General features: G+C 39.7%; 1 protein-coding gene across 3 annotated transcripts in view; it reads left to right on the plus strand.

The window, feature by feature from the left end:
• Nucleotides 1-23,445, plus strand: part of LOC133410026 (inositol polyphosphate-5-phosphatase A-like) — a 205,403-nt gene that overhangs the window by 84,306 nt on the left and 97,652 nt on the right. For all 3 annotated transcript variants that reach the window (XM_061690722.1, XM_061690724.1, XM_061690723.1), the window contains exons 6-7: nucleotides 20,312-20,375; nucleotides 23,040-23,143. In XM_061690722.1, the coding sequence (XP_061546706.1) occupies nucleotides 20,312-20,375; nucleotides 23,040-23,143 (168 nt within the window). The remainder of the gene's footprint in view (nucleotides 1-20,311; nucleotides 20,376-23,039; nucleotides 23,144-23,445) is intronic.

Consider the following 23,445-nt stretch of genomic DNA (forward strand, 5'->3'; position numbering starts at 1 on the left):
TTCAAGCAAAGCAGTTGCAACTAAATTAATTAATGAATAATAATAAATCACCATTATACAGCGCTTTTCATAGTACTAAAAAACGCTTTACATTGATGAAAACAACAACACACGACCTCTTGTAGGGCAGTACCAACAGAGATGGTTATAAGAAGTAAATGGAGGTGCACGAGATGGGGGGTGGGGTGGATGGGTTAAGGAGGGTGGAGTTTAGCTGGAGTAGGCAAGTTTGAAGAGGATTTGAAGGAGTAGAGGGTAGGGAAGAAAGTTCCAAAGTGTAGGGGCAGCGACGGAGAAGGCCCGGTCACCCCATGTCACGCATTTTGTGGCTGCTTTGACAAGGAGGTTAGCACTGCCTGACCTGAGGGACTGGGAGGGTATGTGATGTTGGAGGAGGTTGGTGATGTAGCCAGGAGCGAGGTTGTTCAGGGCTTTGTAGGTGAAGAGTAGGACTTTGAAGTTGATTCTGTTGCAGACCGGCAGCCCGTGAAGTTCACGGAGGACTGGTGTGATGTGGTCTCTGGAGCGGGTTTTTGTGAGGAGGTGGTGGGCAGCAGATTTGTAGACATATTGCTTTTTGTTGATGACTGTGTTGGTGGTGCCATAGAAGAGGCTATTGCAGTAGTCAAGTCAGGATGTAATATAGTGTTTCAGCAGCTGTGTGAGAAAGGTTGACACGGAGACGGGTGACATTCCGGAGTTGGAAGAAGGCAATCTTGATGACCTGGTTAACATGAGGCATGGAAGAGAGGGTGGTGTCCATAATGTTGCCGGGCTTACGGACCTGGATGGAGGGTGTGGCAATTGATCCATCGATGATTTGGTGAGGGAATCTGGACCGATTATGAGATTTTCAGATTTGCTGCAATTTAGTTTGAGAAAGTTTGTTTGCATCCAGGTTTTAATGGTGGATAGGCAGGTGGTGATGGTGTTAGAGATTGTTTTGGTGGGGAGATAAAACTGTGTGTCGTCTGCATAACAGTGGAACTGAAGGCCATGGCAGCGAACGATCTGTCCTAGGGGGAGTTTGTACAGAATAAACAGGAGGGGATTGAGCACAATTAAGGCGGGTCAATAGGATTATAGCTACATGTACATATTCCTGGCCCCGCCTGTGTGGAGTTTGCATGTTCTCCCCGTGCCTGCGTGGGTTTTCTCCAGGTACTCCGGTTTCCTCCCACATCCCCCAAAACATGCATGGTCGGTTGATTGAAGACTCTAAATTGCCTGTAGGTGTGAATGTGTGGGTGTACCCCGCCACTAGTTCGGGGTGTACCCCGCCACTCGCCCGAGGGTTGCTGGCATGAGCTCCAGCATGCCCGCGATTCTCGTGAGGATAAGCGGAACGGAAGATGAATGAATGAATGAATGAAATACTTTTGGAGGTGAGTGTACAGTATATTTAAATGTTTACAATAATGCTGTCATGTTTTATATGTTCAGAAGTATGTGCAAACTTGTATCTCACGAAACACATTTTAGCTCAATTAAATCCAGTTTTACTTTGTCCCATTACCAAATTGGAAACACTCGCTCTTAACGGAAACAGGCTGTCATTTATAAAAATCATAATTTGCAAATCAAATTTTCAATAATGTTGCAACCCAGCAAATAAACAGACAAACAACAATGAGATGGGTACATGGCCTGAAATTAGCCCAATCTCCCCCTTGACTCGTTGCATGCTTCAAACCTCAACAATCTAATGCCATCTTATTAAACAAATAAGTATCATATGCTTGAAATAGCAAATTCACACTGAATAGCCTCAAAATTGTCTTATGGCCTACTTTTGTAATAATATTGAACGCAGTGTGTATGGCTTTATTTGGAATGACTCATCTCTGGGGTGAGAGGAAATGAGCAATTCCTTTGTCCCCTAGCTGCCACCAGCTGTTAAACTATTACTGATTAAAAAAACAACAACCATAAACTCCCAGCCTGAGGGTGTGCCCTGCTTGGTGTATTAACAAGAGCCTTCTTCTTTGTCCTATTCCTTGACCAATTGATTTTTGTTTGTAAAATTAATGTAGTCGCTGTGAGGTTCTGGAGGTCAAGTTAGACGGGTTTGAGCAGATGAGGGGCGGTGCTGAGCAAACAAGCAAGTAGGGAACCTCCAGAGTCTGGCTGATGAAACTTACTGTGGACATGTTTTAGGGCGGAACATGCAATAGATCATGATAAATTGTCACAATGTGGTTTCATACACAAAATACATCTCCTATGTTTGACCATGGGAGTGCATTGGCTCCTTTATTGAATATATTCAATCACACCGATGTTGGTTGGGATTGTTGCCCTTGTTTTATGTTTCATATTTATCTAGTATTGTTGGCACCTAGTTGAGCCATAGAAATATTTACCATAAAACAACAATAAAGAATATTTAATTACCTTCTCATTTTGAAGTAATTATACATAACTCATTCACTCCCAGCTGTTTTCAAAGCAGAGTTCTCCATATTGCCAGTAGTTTTAGAGTGTTTTGACTGATCTGAAGACCCACAGAATATTGTGTTCTGTTATATTATAAGCAACAAACCTACCCAGAAAAGGGGACATACTTCTTTTACCAGGAAAAAAAAAAGTCCGTAGATTTTCTGTTCTTTAATAATAAACCGTGAAACATGGGCTGGTTTCACCAAAAACACCAGTTTTTAAACTCAAAGCGGAGAAAAAGGGCTTTTTCTTTTGTGAAAAGAAAAATGGCAATCAGAAAAGTGAGTTTGACGCTAATATTTTTGTTACATCTTAAACAATTAAAGCAAAAACGATATTTTCTTTTTACAGATATACAACTTAGAAACAAACTTGTGAGCTACACTGACTCTCCGCATGGCTCGAGTTTAACAATAATGTTTTTTTCTCACATGGTGTTCCTCATTCACTCTATGAACTGCATCATCTTTTCTCACAATCACGACACACACTTTCTGCTGCCTACCGTGACACATATCCTACTCTGTTTGTACCATACAGCATGTGCAGCATATGCTGTGTTCGAGTGTGAGGTGCCTAGGTCTGTCACGACAATTACTATATTGACTGATTGTTTGATAACTAAATTTGACACGATAGTTTTTCCAGACTCGATAAATTGTCATAGCTGTGGTGAGTAAGTATGCGGATAACACAGTGAACGAGTTGGATGGCTGTGTAATTAGCCGCTCATGGAACGCCGGCGGACTGGTACACTCTTGCCGGTGTTGGCTCTGTCCAATACTCACTAGCCTCGCTCCATATGCAACGCCTAGATTCAGACGTCAGAGACACTTCTGGGAAAGTTCACTGTTGTGTTTGCAAGCTAACGAACTAACTCGTGAGCTAACGACTAGCCTGCGAGCTAATGAGTTAAGGAGCTAAACAGCTTGCTCCTCTGCGGCGATGTCGTTTAAGATAGAGCTTCGCTCCGAGCCCCAGTTAACACATACGGGGATGTTAACTGTTTATTAAGTAAAACCTCAGTGGCACACGTTATTCCGCCAATAGTTGACTACAGCAAACCAATCACACAGTAGCTGGGTTTGCATGGAGACTTTTCTAACATTCTGATTGGAATAATTCTGATTGAAGATCTCTGGTCAACTCTTTATATGTGAGGGAATCTATTCTGATCGAGTGTATGCGTGTGCACTACTTGGAACAGCGGCGTGACAGGCGCACTTCATCATGAACGTGACGTAATTTGTTAACATGGAGGTCTGTCGTCTGTTCAGCACAGTAGTTGGGATTGTTTTTCTATCTTTATTTTTAACAAATTGCTTGATTAAAAACAACCTATAAGTAGTTAAAAACAAGATCTCCCTCACATACGAGACCGTAAATATGGCATATATGGCAAAAATTTACTTCTGATCGATTTGGGAAAAGGAATATTCCACCCCTGTAAAACCGAATTAAATTCTATTCGGATTTGGCCTGCTTATTCCGATTGAGGTGTTTATGTGGAGCATTTTCATTAAGTTTGGGCTTCTAAACCGATTAGAATTTGAATAAAAGGATCCATGTAAACCAGGCTGGTCTTGCAGCTCCTTATTCTTTATTTCATACCCAGGGGGATCCATATCGAATAGTAAAGAAAAACAGTTTAATAGAGCAACATGAAATGAAATAATAATAATAACATTGCTGATTTAAAAGCAAAAAAATAAATAATAAGGGCGTGCCATAACATGATTTCATAGGCATTAAAAAACAACAATATTATCATTTATCGTGATAGTTTTTCTTTAGAAAAATGTATCGTGACAGGCCTAGAGGTGCCTACACCTGTACAACTTCCAGTGTGTTGGCTTTGTTCTCCTTTACAATCAACGTGACAAGCAGAGATTTAACACTGACGTATTGATCTCAAATCCAAAGTGATGCAATGCCACCATTACAGTGGTTAACAAGCTTGAATTTCGCAGACAAACTGGGCACGACCTTCTTTCATTCCTATGCATTGAAAAATGTACTTGACAAATATATTTGTGGTGGAAGTAAACAATTGGACTCCAGTTGACGAATAGAAACGTCTTCGGCGATGCAAAAATATACGAATTTGAGCAAGGGGCCAGTCCTTTTTATGGCACTGTATGTGTTGTATGGTCAGGTTCAAAACTGAAAGTATGACACATTGTGACATTCTGAGGTTCAAAATAGTTCCGATTCAGGCTGCAAGAGGGAGGGAGAGAGGGTGGGGGGGGGGGGGTGCATTACTAGTTCCAACATTCTTTTCATTGATTTGGCAAAGTAAGTTGTCTTTAATAAATGCGGAAAAATAAAGTTATTCACTGTCACTAAAATGCGGTTGAATCTTTTGTGCATTCTGGGCACAAAAAGTCTATCTTATCAAAAGTCCAAATGGCTTTCAAAACTCTGACCCTTGAATTGTGCATATAAAAGAATTTACTTTTACAACCACATAATTTACTGTAGCAACAAGATAGAGTAAAGCACTTTAATCCATGGTTTCCACATTGCACATCTGCAGATCACTTTGGATTTACAATCCCAATTCCAATGAAGTTGGGACGTTGTGTTAAACATGAATAAAAACAGAATACAACGATTTGCAAATCATGTTCAACCTATATTTAATTGAATACACTCCAAAGACAAGCTATTTAATATTCAAACTGATAAACTTTATTGTTTTTAGCAAATAATCATTAACTTAGAATTTTATGGCTGCAACACGTACCAAAAAAGATGTGACAGGTGTCAAAAAAGACTGAGAAAGTTGAGGAATGCTCATCAAACACCTGTTTGGAACATCCCACAGATGAACAGGCTAATTGGGAACAGGTGGGTGCCAGGATTGGGTATAAAAGGAGTTTCATGGGTAACTTACACATCTGTGAAGGCACCATTAATGCTGAAAGGTACATACAGGTTTTGGAGAAACATATGCTGCCATCCAAGCAACGTCTTTTTCATGGACGCCCCTGCTTATTTCAGCAAGAACATGCCAAACCACATTCTGCACGTGTTACAACAGCGTGGCTTCGTAGTAAAAGAGTACGGGTACGAGACTGGCCTGCCTGCAGTCCAGACCTGTCTCCCATTGAAAATGTGTGGCGCATTATGAAGCGTAAAATATGACAACGGAGACCCCGGACTGTTGAACAGCTGAAGCTGTACATCAAGCAAGAATGGGAAAGAATTCCACCTACAAAGCTTCAACAATTAGTGTCCTCAGTTCCCAAACGTTTATTGAATGTTGTTAAAAGAAAAGGTGATGTAACACAGTGGTAAACATGACCCTGTCCCAGCTTTTTTGGAATGTGTTGCAGCCATAACATTCCAAGTTAATGGTTATTGCTGAAAAAAAAATAAAGTTGATCAGTTTTAACATTAAATAGCTTGTCTTTGTAGTGTATTCTATTAAATATAGGTTGAACATGATTTGCAAATCATTGGACCGCAGCATGACTCGTCCTCTTTGTGGTTTTACACACGAAACATCCAGATGGCTCGTATTAAAAAGAGGGTTTTGCGCTTTGCTAGTGGAAGAGGTAAACAAACATAATACTGTGGTTCAGAAAATAAATCAATCACTCTGATAATTTTTGTGAAGGCAGAAACTACATGAAAGTCATGTTAACTCTCTCCGAGTACGTAGCCAAAGTGCAAAACCGAAAAACTATGGTCCATAAGGGTGTATTGGACTGTGCAGAGCCTACCGAACGCAGCCCTAAATATTAAGGAATTTATTTGAAAGGGGCGGCACGGTGGCCGACTGGTTAGAGCGTCAGCCTCACAGTTCTGAGGACCCGGGTTCAATCCCCGGCCCCGCCTGTGTGGAGTTTGCATGTTCTCACCGTGCCTGCGTGGGTTTTCTCCGGGCACTCCGGTTTCCTCCCACATCCCAAAAACATGCATTAATTGGAGACTCTAAATTGCCCGTAGGCATGACTGTGAGTGCGAGTGGTTGTTTGTTTCTATGTGCGCTGTGATTGGCTGGCAACCAGTTCAGGGTGTACCCCGCCTCCTGCCCGATGACAGCTGGGATAGGCTCCAGCACGCCCCCTAGTGTGGAGAAGCGGCTCAGAAAATGGATAGATGGATAGATTTGAAAGGGTTAGGCTGACTTAATATACAGTGGGTATGGAAAGTATTCAGACCCCCTTAATTTTTTCACTCTTTTTTTTATATTGCAGCCATTTGCTAAAATCATTCAATCATTCAATCAAGGGTTCTGATCGTTCCAAACGTCTTCCATTTCAGGATTATGGAGGCCACTGTGGTCTTAGGCACCTTAAGTGCAGCATAATTGTTTTGTTTTTTTAACTTTGGCCAGATATGTGCCTTGCCACAATTCTGTCTCTGAGCTCTTCAGGCAGTTCCGTTGACCTCATGATTCTCATTTGCTCTGACGTGCACTGTGAGCTGTAACGTCTTATATAGACAGGTGTGTGGCTTTCCTAATCAAGTTCAATCAGTGTAGTCAAACACAGCTGGACTCCAATGAAGGTGTAGAACCATTTTCAGGATGATCAGAAGAAATGGACAGCACCCGAGTTAAATATATGAGTGTCACAGCAAAGCGTCTGAATACTTATGGCTGTGTGATATTTCAATTTTTCTTTTTTATATATAAATCAGCAAAAATTCCAACAATTAAGTTTTTTTTCTGTCCATATGGGGTGCTGTGTGTACATTAATGAGGAAAAAAATTAAATTAAATGATTTTAACAAATGGCTGCAATATAACAGAGTGAAAAATTTAAGGGCGTCTGAAAACTTTCCATACCCACTGTAAAAGTGATGCTTTCTTTCTTCTAAGGGTGTCAAATACTTCTTAAGTTAGTAATACTTCCCAAGTGGCAACTAATCTCACACAAAGAAAGCTTCAGTCAACAGGATCCCTGCATAAGTTCATACCACAGTGGCACCCTGAATGCACTGTCCTGGAGCAAATTACCAATTCATTAAAGAGCCCTCTAATTAGATTGGATGTTGTGCTCTTTCAAATAAATTTAAGCATCTTACTGTTAACTGCCTAATTACATTTGTGTTATTTGCGACAAATCTCAAACTTGTTGGCCAGCTTGGAATGAAGAACGTCTTTAAGGAATGCTGAGAAATTAATCAGGTCTCCATTTTACCCGCACAATGGAACCTTCAAGTTCAAACACATATTCGGGTCTGAAGTTTAGATTTTTTTTTTTTGCCACAGGAAATAATGTAATTTAATACATTATTAAATTATCCTGTTCCATTGTCAAACTGTTGCCACCAATATTGATTTACTTTTATCAAATGTGACACAGTTATACCTAGCAGTTTGAAAGCTCCAAAGGTAAACGTAGGCGTCATAATTTCTGCTGCACCCTTTGTCATCAATGATGACATTTATTAAAATAAAAAAATTAAAAACTCAGTTTACCCAATTACAGCCAGTACCAAATAATTTTCTTTGTGTGTTTGTTTTGCTTCTTCATTTTGGCTTTTTGTGACTCTTCTTTTTAAAGGATGACGGTGGGAATGAACAAAAGAAGAAAACTATTCACTACAAATTACTGTAATGTGACTCATGTTTTAAGATGAAAGGACTTTGGTGTCCAAGTACTTTTTCCCAGCTTGAGCATGTGTGTTTGTCATGATCGTTGGAGATAGCCAATAGCCATATAGATGACTGAGCAGAAATGTTGTTTTAGCCATGTTTACTGCTGTCACTGGTTTTGTGTTGGTAGTTTGTTACTTCCTGTTATTGGCTTAGTGGACTCTCAGCCCTATCAACAGCATTTTGAAAACAAAGGGCTTTGATTTGAATTCTCCCCAACTGGTGTTGTGCAGTTGAGTTCAACCTACTTGACAAGAAGGAGCACCGAGTGAACAGTGAACTTGCGCTAGGTAGATAGCTGCCAACTGGTTAGCTGACCTCTGCTTGTCCCTTCTGATCAAGAGTTTAGAAGATGAAGTGAAAATGTTATTTTAAAAAAAACAAAACAAAAAAAAAAACATCCTTTTATTTAAGGGTTTCGTTATGCTGACCGGTTGGGTGCTGGAACAAATTGTTAAAAGTATATGGTAACTGATCTCACTGGGAAATTTAGTTTTGAAAGACAACTAAATTGAAGTTTGACTGGCGTCATGGACCAACTGTTTGTAGTTCAAGTTACCAATGTGCTTGTTGATACACTGCAAGCCTCTGCTGTAAAATTGGAAGCATTTTTTTAATTGTTCATTGTATTACATTATTTTTATTACATTATTTATTTATTACACATTTTATTTATTACATTATTATGACTTCCATCCATCCATCCATTTTCTGAGCCGCTTCTCCTCACTAGGGTCGCGGGCGTGCTGGAGCCAATCCCAGCTATCATCGGGCAGGAGGCGGGGTACACCCAGAACTGGTTGCCAGCCAATCGCAGGGCACATACAAACAAACAACCATTCACACACACAGTCACACCTACGGGCAATTTAGAGTCTTCAATTAATGCATGTTTTTTGGAATGTGGGAGGAAACCGGAGTGCCCGGAGAAAACCCACGCAGGCACGGGGAGAACATGCAAACTCCACACAGGCGGGGCCGGGGATTGAACCCGGGTCCTCAGTGCTGTGAGGCTGACGCTCTAACCAGTCGGCCACCGTGCCGCCTGTATTATGACTTATTACTGTAAAACGCAATGCACCATGGGAGCAAACATGAAAAAATACTGCACGACTGTAATCCCTGATTTTTACTCTAAACACCGTTGCATTATGGGAAGGAGGACAGAAAAGAGGGAACATTGTACCGATAGCACCAATGTTTTCTTCCCCGCAAAGAAAAATTTGCCTGCCAGCCAGCAAGTTGGACAACTTCAATTCGACGTCTGCCATCTGAACATAACTTGCAAGTTGGGTGTCAGGAACTGATGTAAGTCACATTTCTTTCTATTTAACGTCGTGTGGAAATTACATTTTGTGTTCTATCCATTTCGGGGCTTAACAACCGTCCATGTCGAACGCCTGTGATTAGGTTTGGTCCGCAGCAAGAGACATGTTTGGTGCTATCTGAGAGTCGTTTTTTTTTCTTTTTGGGAATGATGCAACAAGTTTTTCACACCTGTAATAATACCATTGGTGATAAAAATAAATATTGATCGATGAAAAATCCAAAAAAAATACAGGCAACGTACTGTTAATATTCATTTATTACTGGATCACTACAAATTACGGTATTTTACTGGCAGCAGTGATCCTGTGAAATGCTGTAAATTTCTCCAGTATGTTGTTGTAATCATAGAAAATACAGTAATTTACTGGATATTAATTTACAGTATTATGTAGACTTTACACCGATCTGATCGGCTTCATCGGTATTGGCCGATAATTAGCATTTTATGCTGATCGTCTTTAATGTCATAAGTCGTCGATTCGATCAATGAAATCATTGATCGGCTCCACAACAGACATTTACTCCGACTCAGACAGGTCGCCATCGTGTACAATATATTTGAATCCAAAAGCTAGTTTATTTTTAGCCTCGTCACGTGTCTTTTGACAAAATATAAGACCGCCATTGTTTTATAAACATGTCGACGGTGTGGGACAGACAACACCTAATGCAGTGGATCAGACTACAAGAGAAATTTGGTCTTTCACGGTTAGCACTATGTCAGACTACTGCAATACAATCTTGTATTCCGATACCACCGCATCCCATCTTTTACGATCACTGGGCTTTATCTTGTCATCTCAAACGCGACCGGATACACTCGTTATCATGGCAATGACAACAACAATGGATCGCGCCGGGTGTAGTATAAGAACAAACTGGGGAAAAACGTGTGCTGGTGGTCACCGGTGCTCGGGAGAGGACTTTAATTCAAGGATTGTTTGAGGTATGTTCACATACTTTTAATATGATACCGCTCGCAAGCAGGCCACAAAACATTATGTAGTTGTACGTATACATGACGCCGTTGTCGAATCATGCTCTAAAGTTTCGCTGTGTGTGAAGTATTTACAATAAAGTAATGTAATTACAGTAAGTTAGCACCCATTATTTCTGTCATGTTGTAATGTTGGTTTGACCTGACTGATCAGAATACATGACCTGAATAGAGAATAGTTTTGAAGATACTGAGTATAAAGTACACAAGTATATACAGTAAATGAACAAGTCATTTAAATAGACACATTGCTCCATCTTGTGATCGGTTATCGTTTTTTAAACTCGCTGATTGATGATCGGCCGCAAAAATCCTGATCATGTAAAGCCTAGTATTATGATGGATTAATTTACAGTATTTTACAGGATCACTGCTGCCAATTTTTACAGTCGGAGGTTTTACAGTGTATATTAACATGGATCATCTTTTCACTGGAGGTCAGTTGGTCACTGCTATTGCTAAATGGCATAGTTAATGATAAAAAATTGCCTTGTATTTGTAAGCTTCAGTCTTGTTGAATATAGCTGGTATACTGTAGCTTTAGCATCTCGAGACAGTTTGCTAGATGCATTAATGGTTGTCTCATTGACTCTGAATTTCATATTCTCTTTCTATGCATTCCCTTAAACCTTTTTAATGGGAAACTAGCCTCTGGTCTCATTTGGACTTTCCGCTATAGTGCACAGCATATTACATACCTCCATGTGACCTAATGACATTCAGTACAGTGCAGTAGGCCCTACCACCTGCTCAGCGAAGACTTGCTTGGCTCCCTTTCAAATCCTATTGTCTTCCCGCATTGCTTTGGATATATTTATAGGATAGACTGTAGATGGTTTGTTGCCACTTTTGCCCCTGGCACAGGTTTCCGGCTCAGTCGCATCTCAAAGCTCTTAAGTCTTAAGAGAAATCACGTCAAAGGCCGGATGCTCTGTTTGTTCGGTTGAAAAGAAACATCTGCGTTAGAAAAAGTCCTCTGTTGTTTGCTTTTTGAAATTTATTATTATAATGATACAATAAGAGGAAAAGACCTATGACATAATTTCTCGATATCTAAGAAGCCAAGGATGCATTTACATTTGCTTTAAATGCAGCGTCCATGTGCTCTTAGTGGCAATCCACTCGAGTATAACTAAGCTAGCATGGAGGATATCCAACCATTTAGATCCAGCCTCTGGGAATTTTACATAACACATCATTGGCGCACATTGGTTTTTACATAAAGACAAAGAAGACCACAAAGAACCACTGGACAGGCGTCTTAGCCTCAGACGAGCTGCTGCCTGTGTTTTGCAGAGTCCTCTAAAGCTTCACGCTCCTGTGGTCACTGTTGTGCTCAGAGAACGCCTCTGCTCATACCCAGAGAGAACACAGACTGAAAGCTGCTTATTTTTTTCATACAGGAATAATAATATTTTTGGGGCTTTTTTTTTTGTTGTTGCTTAAATCTTCAGTGCGATTAAATGTGTCGTGTTGATGAAGCTGTCATATTTTATAGATGTTTTGTGGTCATGATCCAAACAAAATTACATTCATTGACAAAGAGTTCTGTTAAGGGAGGTGGGATGGCTCTTAATGCTGAAAAATAACGAACTTTCCTATAGATTGATCTCTTAAGTGACAATGTAGCACAACTAAGGTGCAGCAGATCATAGTTTATGTTTCAATGTAGCTCTGTGTAATATACTGTACCTGTATGTCATTGGTCTGCCAAAGAGGCCACTATGTCATTCCAAAGCCTCATGACATAGCCGCAGACAGGTGCAGAGTCAGCCATCTCAAGACAGAAGCTGACTGATTACTTTTTCCAGCTGACACCACATGAGATTCGCCTCAGTTGACTTTGCTCACTACAAATTAATTGACATTTAATGTTCTGTTGTCACCTTTAGTCTCGCTGTTGTATGTTGGCCTATGTACGTGCACGCACGCATATACACATGCACACATAAGGCAAACAAACAAGGTTTGCACACAGTAATGCTACACGTCCATGCCAAACTTTCAAGATTCATTTGAACCACAGCAACCTCTTAAGATTAGTTTGCTTCCATTCCTTTCAGTCTGTATGGTCCTAATCCAATCAATTATTTCACAAATGAGGCCACGTGAATAGGCACAATATCACATCAGTTAAAAATATAGATTGATGAACAGTCCATGACAGCATTAGTAGCCTCTCCAGATTGCAGACAGAAAAAGAAATCGATGAATTTGAGGACCTGTCATTTGCACAAGCCTATTTCCTTAATGGGAATGCGTTTCAGATGGGAATTGCAAGTTGAAATATTCTTTTTGATTATTGGACATCCATAGCCAAATATGATTTCCATTAATGAGGATAAGTGTATTAAAGCCATTTTTATCTTCCAGCAAATGAAACAGTTGAATAATGACCATGGCAACCAAGCACTGGGCTGAGATTATAAAAGGATGTAATGTCACTTTAATTATCTCAATCGTTATGACTTTTGAGTTCGATCTTATTGGACAGTTGCAAATGTCCTCTTTTAATATGATGATTTTTTTTTAAAGGTCAGATTATCTGACAACTAAGCAACAAAGTCATTCATATGTAAACCGTGTTTAAAAAAAATAATAAAATAAAATAAAAGTAATCTAAATATATGCCCCATAGTCCTTGTATTGACATAATATTGGAAGCTTAACACATAACGATGGCCAAGTAGTGTAACCGCCGGTACAATTTAACTTTGTTGACCTGTATAAATGTACAGTAAAATTTGAAAATCAGCATCCCCAAATACTGTATAGTGTATCTGTCTCTGTGCACTTTTGCAATATTTATAGTATAATACTGAAGTGGATGATGGTGATGACATTTTACATGAAGTTTATAGCAGGACTTGAATTGCCCCCTCAGCATCAAAAGGCACATTAGTCGCACGACACAGATCTACTGAATGTAATTTTACGCTGCAAGTGATCATTATTTCAACATCTGCTACATTGGTTGTTTATCTTTAATTTGGAACTGTGTGGAACATATTCTCACCACGGCAGTATTTTCTTTGTAAGCATGACAGTACTCATGCTGCTTTTTCATGCAAAGGGCCATATTTTCAAGCTCCACTGAGTGGTCAACAGGGTCTTAACCCCCAGCGGTATCATCCCTTTTACCCACCCTCTGTTTTTAATGTCCTATCTAAAAGAATTCAACAGGTAGACTATCTGATCGATATAACATGAAGCATAATGCTTTTTCTGTGGTTTATCAGAAGACAAATGCAAACTATGCTGTCTGAAAATAGAAACAAGGTGCTATAGTGCATTTCAAACATTTTAACAAAGTTATCAAACTCTTCTGTCTTTATTAGGCTGGACAATAATGTGGTCTTGGGGGGAGAAAAGTCCATTTCAAAGTCCAAGTCATACGTATAAATGTATTCGGTTTTTGTTTTTTGTGTGTGTATGTTTGATTTAGTTGGATGTCAGTGCTGTGACAGCTTTATTGCTTTAGACCTCTGCCGGGCAGGTTAGAGGAGGGAGCTCACGACTGATGAGCATGGCAGGAAATTGGCAGATGGAAGCATCCATTTCACCGCTAATTAGGGTGTCCAGAAGCCCCCCGACTGACAGGGTTCAACTGGGCAATGTAGTGCCTGCCAGCTCCCATCCCGTGCGCTTTATAAAATGCTCTTTAATTCCCCGGCACAATATCATTAACTTTGTAAGTGGATGAACACAATGGACAAGCAATTTAATTAACTTCTACCATTGAATGTTGGAGGGGGGGCTAAATGAAATTAATGCACAATATTTTCCAGTGAGGCAGCCAACCTTGGGAGTGGGTCTAAATTGTTGGCAGGTCAGGCGCTGCCAGGGGTTTGGCCTATTATGCCTTGTTTAGCCCCATCCATAATATTTTCCTCAAACGAAAATAAAATCAGTGCTTTTGAGATCAATCATGACTATGTGTCACTCTGCATTCTGGGAGATTTTAGAATGATGAAGTGAAAGCCTGGAGACACTCTGCCAAAAGCTTTCACATTCTACAACCATAAAATTATGATATTCTATCAGACCTTTTCAGCAATGGACAATTGCATGACATTTAATTAATAAATGGGTAGATTGAGTTTGGTAAATTTAGCCAATGCATCTTCTTCTGTATGAAGGTACATTGCACCATTGTAAAAATCATAGTTTCCCATGTAATAGTTGAACTTTGAAAAATGTGTGCAAGGTTGGCCATTTAAAAATACAGTATAGGCATTATATATTTTGTATTATTTCATTTTGATTACAAGTGATTTTGTATAACGTTTCTGTACATCTATTTAAACGATCATCCCTGATCTTTCACTTGCTATATTATAGTGTACAGTGGGTACGGAAAGTGTTCAGACCCCCTTAAATTTTTCACTCTTTGTTATATTGCAGCCATTTGCTAAAATCATTTAAGTTCATTTTTTTCATCATAATATTTACACACAGCACCCCATATTGACAGAAAAAAATGGAATTGTTGAAATCTTTGCAGATTTATTAAAAAAGAAAAACTGAAATATCACACAGCCATAAGTATTCAGACCTTTTGCTGTGACACTCATATATTTAACTCGGGTGCTGTCCATTTCTTCTGATCATCCTTGAGATGGTTCGACACCTTCATTGGAGTCCAGCTGTGTTTGATTATACTGATTGGACTTGATAAGGAAAGCCACACCCCTGTCTACATATGACCTTACAGCTCACAGTGCATGTCAGAGCAAATGAGAATCATGAGGTCAAAGGAACTGCCTGAAGAGCTCAGAGACAGGATTGTGGCAAGGCACAGATCTGGCCAAGGTTAAAAAAACAAAACAATTATGCTGCACTTAAGGTGCCTAAGACCACAGTGGCCTCCATAATCCTGAAATGGAAGACGTTTGGGACGATCAGAACCCTTGATTGAATGATTGAATGATTTTAGCAAATGGCTGCAATATAAAAAAAAGAGTGAAAAAATTAAGGGGGTCTGAATACTTTCCATACCCACTGTATATTAAGTCAGCCTAACCCTTTCAAATCTATCCATCTATCCATTTTCTGAGCCGCTTCTCCACACTAGGGGGCGTGCTGGAGCCTATCTATATTGGTGAGAGAGGTAGAGAAGAACCCAAAGATCACTGTGGCTGAGTTCCAGAGATGCAGTCGGGAAATGGGAGAAAGTTCTAGCAAGTCAACCATCACTGCAGCCCTCCACGGTCGGTGCTTTATAGCAGAGTGGCCCGACGGAAGTGCAAGTCATGTGAAAGCCTGCATGGAGTTTGCTAAAAAACACCTGAAGGACTCTAAAATGGTGAGAAATAAGATTCTCTGGTCTGATGAGACCAAGATAGAAATTGTTGGCCTTAATTCTAAGTGGCATGTGTGGAGAAAACCAGGCACTGCTCATCACCTGTCCAAAACAGTCCCAACAGTGAAGCATGGTGGTGGCAGCATCATGCTGTGGGGTTGTTTTTCAGCTGCAGGGACAGGACGACTGGTTGCAATTGAAGGAAAGATGGATGCGGCCAAGTACAGGGATATGCTGGACGAAAACCTTCTCCAGAGTGCTCAGGACCTCAGACTAGGCCGAAGGTTCACCTTCTAACAAGACAATGAAAAAGAAAGGAGAAAAAAAAAAAGAACTTCAATGATTTTAGCAAATGGCTGCAATATAACATCCTCCATCCATGTTCTGTACTGCTTATCCTCACTAGCAAAGAGTGAAAAATTTAAGGGGGTCTGAATAGTTTCCATACCCACTGTAAATATCCTTATAATGGTAATTATAGCTCTAAAAAGCAACATCAGAGTTTTAGTTGAATTGTAATATTGCAGGTTCCATAAAAAAACAGGAACAATGTTAGCCTTTTCTTTTATATGCCATAGTCAACATTGTTTTTGAAAACGTCTGTCAACGTGAAAATGATTCCCATCGAAACTCTGATAACACTTCCCTTCGCTGCGCCTACAACAGAGACATACAGTATACTCATATTCCTGACAATTTTAACCCAAATGCGCTAAGTAGAATATAAAAAAAGAAGAGACAAATTTTCTTTCAGATCTGTTTAACACATTTTGCATTTTATGTCCAATATGTGTGGCGCGTAATAAACAGTCACAGTTGAGAAAAGTGCTTATTCAGGACATCATACATGGTTCCAATACTTGGGTCTACTTCAAATCACAGGAAGTGATAGAAGTAGTTTTAATGAGAGTTTTTTTTTTTTTTTTTTTTTTTTTTTGCGTATCCAGTCAGGCTTTCCAGGCAGCCAATGAATAATAGACATTGTGGTTCAATACTGTGAATAATCAATCAATGGCTCAGGGAGAGGGGCTTTGGCAAACAGATATGGCAGATTGGGGGTGGGCAGTGTACTCTGCAGCAGTAGAAAATACTAAGACCTCTCCATCTCTATCACTGGGCTGAAAATGCACACCATCTCTATTGATGCAGCTTACGTTTGTGCCGTGGATGACAAACAAGCTGTTTGTGCGGATTCGGACATTTTGTTAAAAGAGGCTCCTGTGAAGGTGTTCATTTAGCCCACCATCTTGCATATTAATTGACCATTTGCTTGGGTAAAAAGGCTGAAATGGAAAATATGGATTATTGCATTTATTTGTTTCCAGAAAAACAATTGAGATGTACCATTTGCCCTTTAACTGACTTTTTACCGATTTGCTGTTCTTTACACACACCATTTTTTTTCATTCATTGTTTCTTTATTTCCAAATTATTGGTTTGACTTCATATTATTAAGTATAATATTTTCCTGACTAATGTTTTTGCTAATAGATTTGCTATAGCAGGATTGGACTTGGGGTCTCATATACAGATAACATCTCTGAACGCAACAACAAATGTTGACCAATCACCATTTTTGTCTTGCTGCATCTTTTTGCACAAAATTGTCTGCCCATCTAAAACGATAGTATCTTGTTCAATTAATGCATGCCCAGAAGCAAATGGGCATTTAAAATGGCAGCAACCGAGCCCCTCTTCGTTTGTGTGCTGGGCAGAGCCTTGATCCTGTCTGCCGTTTTTCCCTATTAGAACTTCACTGGACAAACCCATTATGCCACACTTTGTTAGTGGCTGTGGGACAGCAGAATATTATTCTGAGAAGCTGTGTAGTGACACTCTGATGACACCGGAGTGTGTATGTGGCAGCTCTCTTGGGACTGGTGGCTTTCCCTTAGCACAGATTGGAGGTGAGACCTTGAAGAAAAATGATTACTTTTATGTTTGCTTTATGGCCCATTTTTCACGTTAAATGCAGAAAATCTATTCAGAGGTCACAGAAATCCCGCTTCTCTCCATTGGCCAGAACTAATTCCCGCAGCCCTCGGTATCGATAAAGCATTCATGGGAGCAAAGTATGCAGGCTATGTACTGCAGCACTCGAGTCTCTATTTTCTACGAGCCAGTCTATTGGGACTTGTTCAGCTCTTATCTGCTGGGGTATTAGAAATGTCAACTGCACACTTGCATGAACACACACACACACGGAAGGAGAGGAGAGCCCGTGTTCCCTTATCTCTGAGTGGCATTGGCAATACAAGTTGTGATAAGAGATAACACTGGCAGAACAAGCCATAACATCTGAGCTTTTATGGTGCGGTTATTAGTCTTTCTGTCTACAATTATGGTGATTACTCATTGCCCCTCAAGCTCCCCCTCAGCATGCATCTAATAGACTGCATTTTACTAATAGAGAATTAAGTAGCCACTGTGGCAGTGGGGTTTATAAATATGTAAAATATACTTTTAATTATTTCATGGGAATCTGGCAGCTAATCAATAAAGTGAGACGTGACAAACATACATTTGACACAGGCCATTGTAAAGCCCCTGGTAAATGATAAGCATGGCCTGTCAGCGCAGCCCAGCCTTAATGAATATTTGGAGCCTGTCTTGTTAGGAGACAAATGGATTAATTGTGGCCTGCTAATATTATAGCTGCTTCATGAAGAGCTACATAGTGAGGCAGATGAGAGAGAGAGAGAGAGAGAGAGAGAGAGAGAGAGAGAGAGAGCGGAGCAGCCACTTGCTTTGAGAACCTTGATGTAAATTGGATATTTACTATGGTTGAGGGTTAAGTAGTGTACGGAAAGCTACCAAAGGTTAGTTGTGCATTCATTTGTGTCCATCCATTTGTCTTCACCATTAAAAAGAATGACCTGTAGAAAGCGAAGCGGTGACACAGAGATGTGACTATTTTGATCGTTACTATTCATTCATTTCATTTAAATTTCCTCGGCTCTTCCTGTTTAAAGCCGTGTTTTTGTAGGAGATCTTATACATTTAAAGTACAAACTATATATACTGTATCATACCGAAACTTATTGTCGCACACAGTACTTTTTTACTTTAGTGACGCTTTAAAATTTGTTTAGATGTAATCGTGACTTGAATCGTGCAAATGCCGAAGACATGTTGCGCACACTATTTTTAGCCTCAGAACACACTATAGTCATAGAAGTACTGTAATAAAAAAATAAAACTTCCCCTTTTCAGATACACCCAAAATATTTCAGTTGTATTAAATTCTGCAGCTCTTTGGTTAATAAGTATTTCCACAAACTCAAGCAGTTTGCACTGTGTGCCTTCCTATCGTCTATGTGGAATATATTTACTGTTGGTAGTAAGATGAAAGAGAAGCCAAAGACGTGCGCACATTGGAGGTGGAATTTCTTGGAAGCCTGGAAACACTGGGAATCTGTGACCTTGAGTATTGCCTTTGCCCAGTGCTATCCCCTCGTATTCCCGAGCCCCCCTCCCCTATCTGTCCCCCCTTTTTTTCCCTCTGTCCTCCTTGAGAGCGAGGAAGTAGGGGAACGCACAGGAGGTACAGGTCACCAGCCGCTCCACTCATCAATTAAATGTGCGACACTGTTTTTTTTTTTCCCCGATGGCTGAACTTATATGTCAAGGAGATGAGCAGGACCTCATGTTTGTGCTTTTGTCAAATCAGCAAATGTTTAATCTCAAGATGTGCCAGCACTCATAAATAATGCAGGCTGGGCCCAAACTGTCTCCCATCCTGTCGGAGAGAGACGTTTTGTCCGGGCCTCAACAAGAAAATACAGGAAGACTAAACCCATGCCTTGTCTCCATCTGGTCGAGCTTTCAAATCCTCACCTCATCACTTTCTTTTCATTTCCTGTTTTCCTCTCCATCTCCTACCTTGACTGTGTTACAGCCTTTGCTTTTTGGTTTTAGCCATTAACCTCTTGCAATACCCACTAGTATTTTAATTTGTTCTCTTCTTTATCGAAAAGGTTACTCACCAGCCTTCGCCTAAGGGAAGAAAAGAGACTCGGAATTATCCAGAGCAAAGGTCTGCCGTCTCAAAGACGTAGCGGATTGAGCCTGAGCTTTGCCTTCAGTTGCCCTAAATGTAAATAGGGCCAACAGAAAGCAGTTTAGTGGACTGTGAACCGCATCAAATCCCCATCTGTGCGACTCACTTTTTCCTGGGAAAGTTTTCTGATTGTTCACAGAGAAAATTTCGATTTTAAGCCTATTGAAGTGGATCTTTCCCCTTTCAAAGGTTCATCTGAATGTGTTCTTTAGTTCCAGAAATTGATGAGTTGCCACTTGAGAAGTACTACATACATATGGTGCATACACCGACTGCTCTTTACTGTACTGTGGGTATGTTACCATTTCTGATTGAGCAGAACTGTAGTGTGACAAACACTTATTGTGATGACTTGCTGATTTCCCGAAAATATGGTTCTTGGAAAATGGAGACTTCATATGATCAAATACGTTTTGAACAAATTCAGTTGTGAGTTTTTGTTTCCTTCATCTTAAATGATGAGGAAACGAATTCAATGAAACTAACAAATGTGTGGTCGTTGAGCATTGTTCGAATATGACCATCTGCTGCAACAGCTTCTGCTGCTTCATCTTCTGTCTCTTGTTCTTGCAGGCTCTGGGAAGTTTCTACTTCATTCACGAGTCTTTGAAAAACATCCAGCAGTTTGATTTCAAAGGTGGGTCACACATATACATAACAGCAACGCACTCGAAATGAAATCCTCCCATGGTGGCCCATAATCCCTCCCCTGCATATCACATGCAACCATAGGCAGGCTATTTCAGCTGCAATCAAAACCAACGAGCTAAGATTGTCTTTGAGGGTAATGTTAAAAGGAGCGGGACCGACTGGTAATGCTTATTAATATTAGGATTTAATTCATAAGATTTCGGCCCTACAGTAATGGTGTTCAGCGGGTTATTGGACAGTTACGGCGGTCTCATCAGCCTGCGGTGTCAGAGGGCCCTTGGGTCCTGTGGCCACGCTAATTAAAAAAGGGATATAGATGTGGAGGCGCCTTGCTTCCAATTAGACCCAAGTCAGCATTAGCACCAGTTACCCCAGTGAAGGACAAGGGCGATGGCAAGGGAGGGGTCCTTCATTAGTGACGACCACTACTCAGTGCACACTTTTTACTGTTTGGAGTATCAAATATGACTTTTCATCTAAATAGTCAATTTCAAAGTCTTGTCTTATTTACTTAATACAAGCTTCACAAATGTCTCCACAATAGTGTAAGTTTTTATGTTCAAGGATATTATGCTTTTGAATAATTGCATATGTATGTACAGTATATACTGTGTGCTTAAATATACCAAATAACTAACATTACAATGTCAATATCCAGGAAACTTGACAGTGAGGTGCAGCATGAGTAAAGGAAGATCCCATTCTATTTTGGGACAAATTCAAACATTTTCTTTAAATATGACTATAACTGTAATTATTTATTACATACAGTAATTAATCAGGGCTGCAACTAATGATTATTTTAACAATCAATTAAACTGTCAATTATTATTTTATTTTATTAGTCGAGGACTGTTGAAAAAACCTTTTTCATTTCCATCCCTTTATTCAAAATCAGGAATTTCTTTCAAATTGACTGGGCAAAAAGTGCACAAACTAATTAATGATGAATCATTTACTGGTTTGCTCCGTACATGTCAGAAAATACGCAAACATTTCCACAGTAAAAGCAGATGTATGTGCAAATGTCTTTTTTTTAATTATTATTAAATAAAGATAACCAGTCTGCTTTTGTGGAGGACGACAGAGATCTAAAAATAGTTGCCGTTGAGAGACAGAAATTCCGAGGATTTGGACAATATTAAGTGAAACCCTGTCTCGAAACGATTGGTTGTCGATTAAATTGATAATTAATTAGCTGTCGATTAATTGTTGCACCTTTACTAATGATCCTTGGCAGAATGCTCGGGTGGTGTTCATATGTGCTTGAGTGATTATGCTGAAATGTCTGACGCATCATTGTGGTGGTTTGCAACTTTCTGAATGTGAAGATAAAAATGCCCTTATAATAATGATAAATAAATGAAACTACGTCTGTGTGTGTGTATATATATATATATATATATATATATATATATATATATATATATATATAATAAGATATTGATATAATAAATTGTCAGAGTAGAATTTCGGGATGGTGTCGTTGAAGGTGCAGTAACGTTCAACGTGACTTGGGGATTTATTTATTTATTTATCTTTTAACACTTACGCCAAAAGTCTGGCTTTTGTCGATTACGTGATTTCCACGTCTGGTCTCAACCTGGTAGTCGAAATGTGCCATACTGTTGACCTAAACGACCTCGGAGGGTCTGTAATTTCAGGGTTATTTCTAGTCTTAACCATGTTTCCTCTTCTCCTCCGCTCCATGTACTTGAACTACTATTAGCAGCAGCCACAGTTTTGCCCGCTCCGGCCAGATGACCATCATGGAAAAAAGTAGTCACATGACACGCTGTTAAGAGGAGGCTTGCTAATGAAATGTATCTTCAATTTGGACTTGGCTTTTTTTAATTAAACTAAATTCATCATAATCATATTAATATTGATTATACTGTAATAATAGCTCATATGACTTTATCTGCATTGGAGACAATCTCTGCGAGTTGGAAGAGGCGTGTTGCCGTTCTGCCATTTCAAAGGCGACACTGGTTCTTGCTTTACAGTCGCTCAATTTTCGGTTTTGATACTATATTGTTACAGTCGAGGTGCCCTTGAACAAGGCACACCTGCCCCAACTCGCGATGTGCATCACAGTTTGCACATCACTTTCACTCTAACATTTCTCCTCGCATGCCTGCCTAAGTGGGATCTGCTTCTCTGTGTGGTGTGCAACACAAAATATACAGCAGTGTGAGTTTATTTTTTCCTTATAAACTTTAAAAACTAAATTAAATTAAAAATGCACAACACTATTAGTCCTCTATTTTTAGTCGTCTGCTTCTAAACTTCCAGATGTGTTCTGAACAACACAAATGCTTCTTGACATATTTAATCACCTCACTTACATTGGAAAAATGTATTATTCTCCTTTACATTATGCACTCCAAAAATACAAACTTGAAAAGAATCCAGGCTGTTCATAACCTTAAAGACATTGTATAATACTGGTCTCAACTGGCCTTGTCGGTTCGCTTCAAATTCTGTCATTGTTCTGCTTTCTGGCCAGCAGATGGTGTAGTTGTCTGTGCAAGGTTGTAGCTCATTGTGGACTCTAATGCTTTTTAGAGCTTATTAATCACCGACTGGGGTCTTTTAAAATGAACCTGTGTTTGTTAAATATTTATATGTTTTTTATTCCGTGAATCAGCAAAGAAATTCAGGAAGGTGGTTGGGAAGGAAACCTGCTCCGAGACACTAGAAAGCACACCCTCGCTGGAGAAGGAGAAGTTTCCACAGGACTACTTTCCTGAGGTGAGTGGTGGGAAATTTAATTTGAATAAATTGATCACTTTTTTCCCTGTGAAACAGCTAATATATATATATATATATATATATATATATATATATATATATATATGTATATATATATATATATATATATCTGTAGAGAGAGAGAGAGAGTAGTATTCAGTCTTTAAATTAAAATTACAAAAGAGATACTGCTTGTTGTTTCCTGTGGAAGAGTTTTATGCTTATTCTGACGTGTTCGGTTCTGTATGCTGCTGTGCGGCGTCATAGGGTAGCTGAGCATTGAGCAGAGCTGTGCTGATGTA

The sequence above is a fragment of the Phycodurus eques genome, chromosome 11, assembly GCF_024500275.1.
Source record: "Phycodurus eques isolate BA_2022a chromosome 11, UOR_Pequ_1.1, whole genome shotgun sequence".
In the NCBI taxonomy this organism is placed as follows: Eukaryota; Metazoa; Chordata; class Actinopteri; order Syngnathiformes; family Syngnathidae; genus Phycodurus; species Phycodurus eques.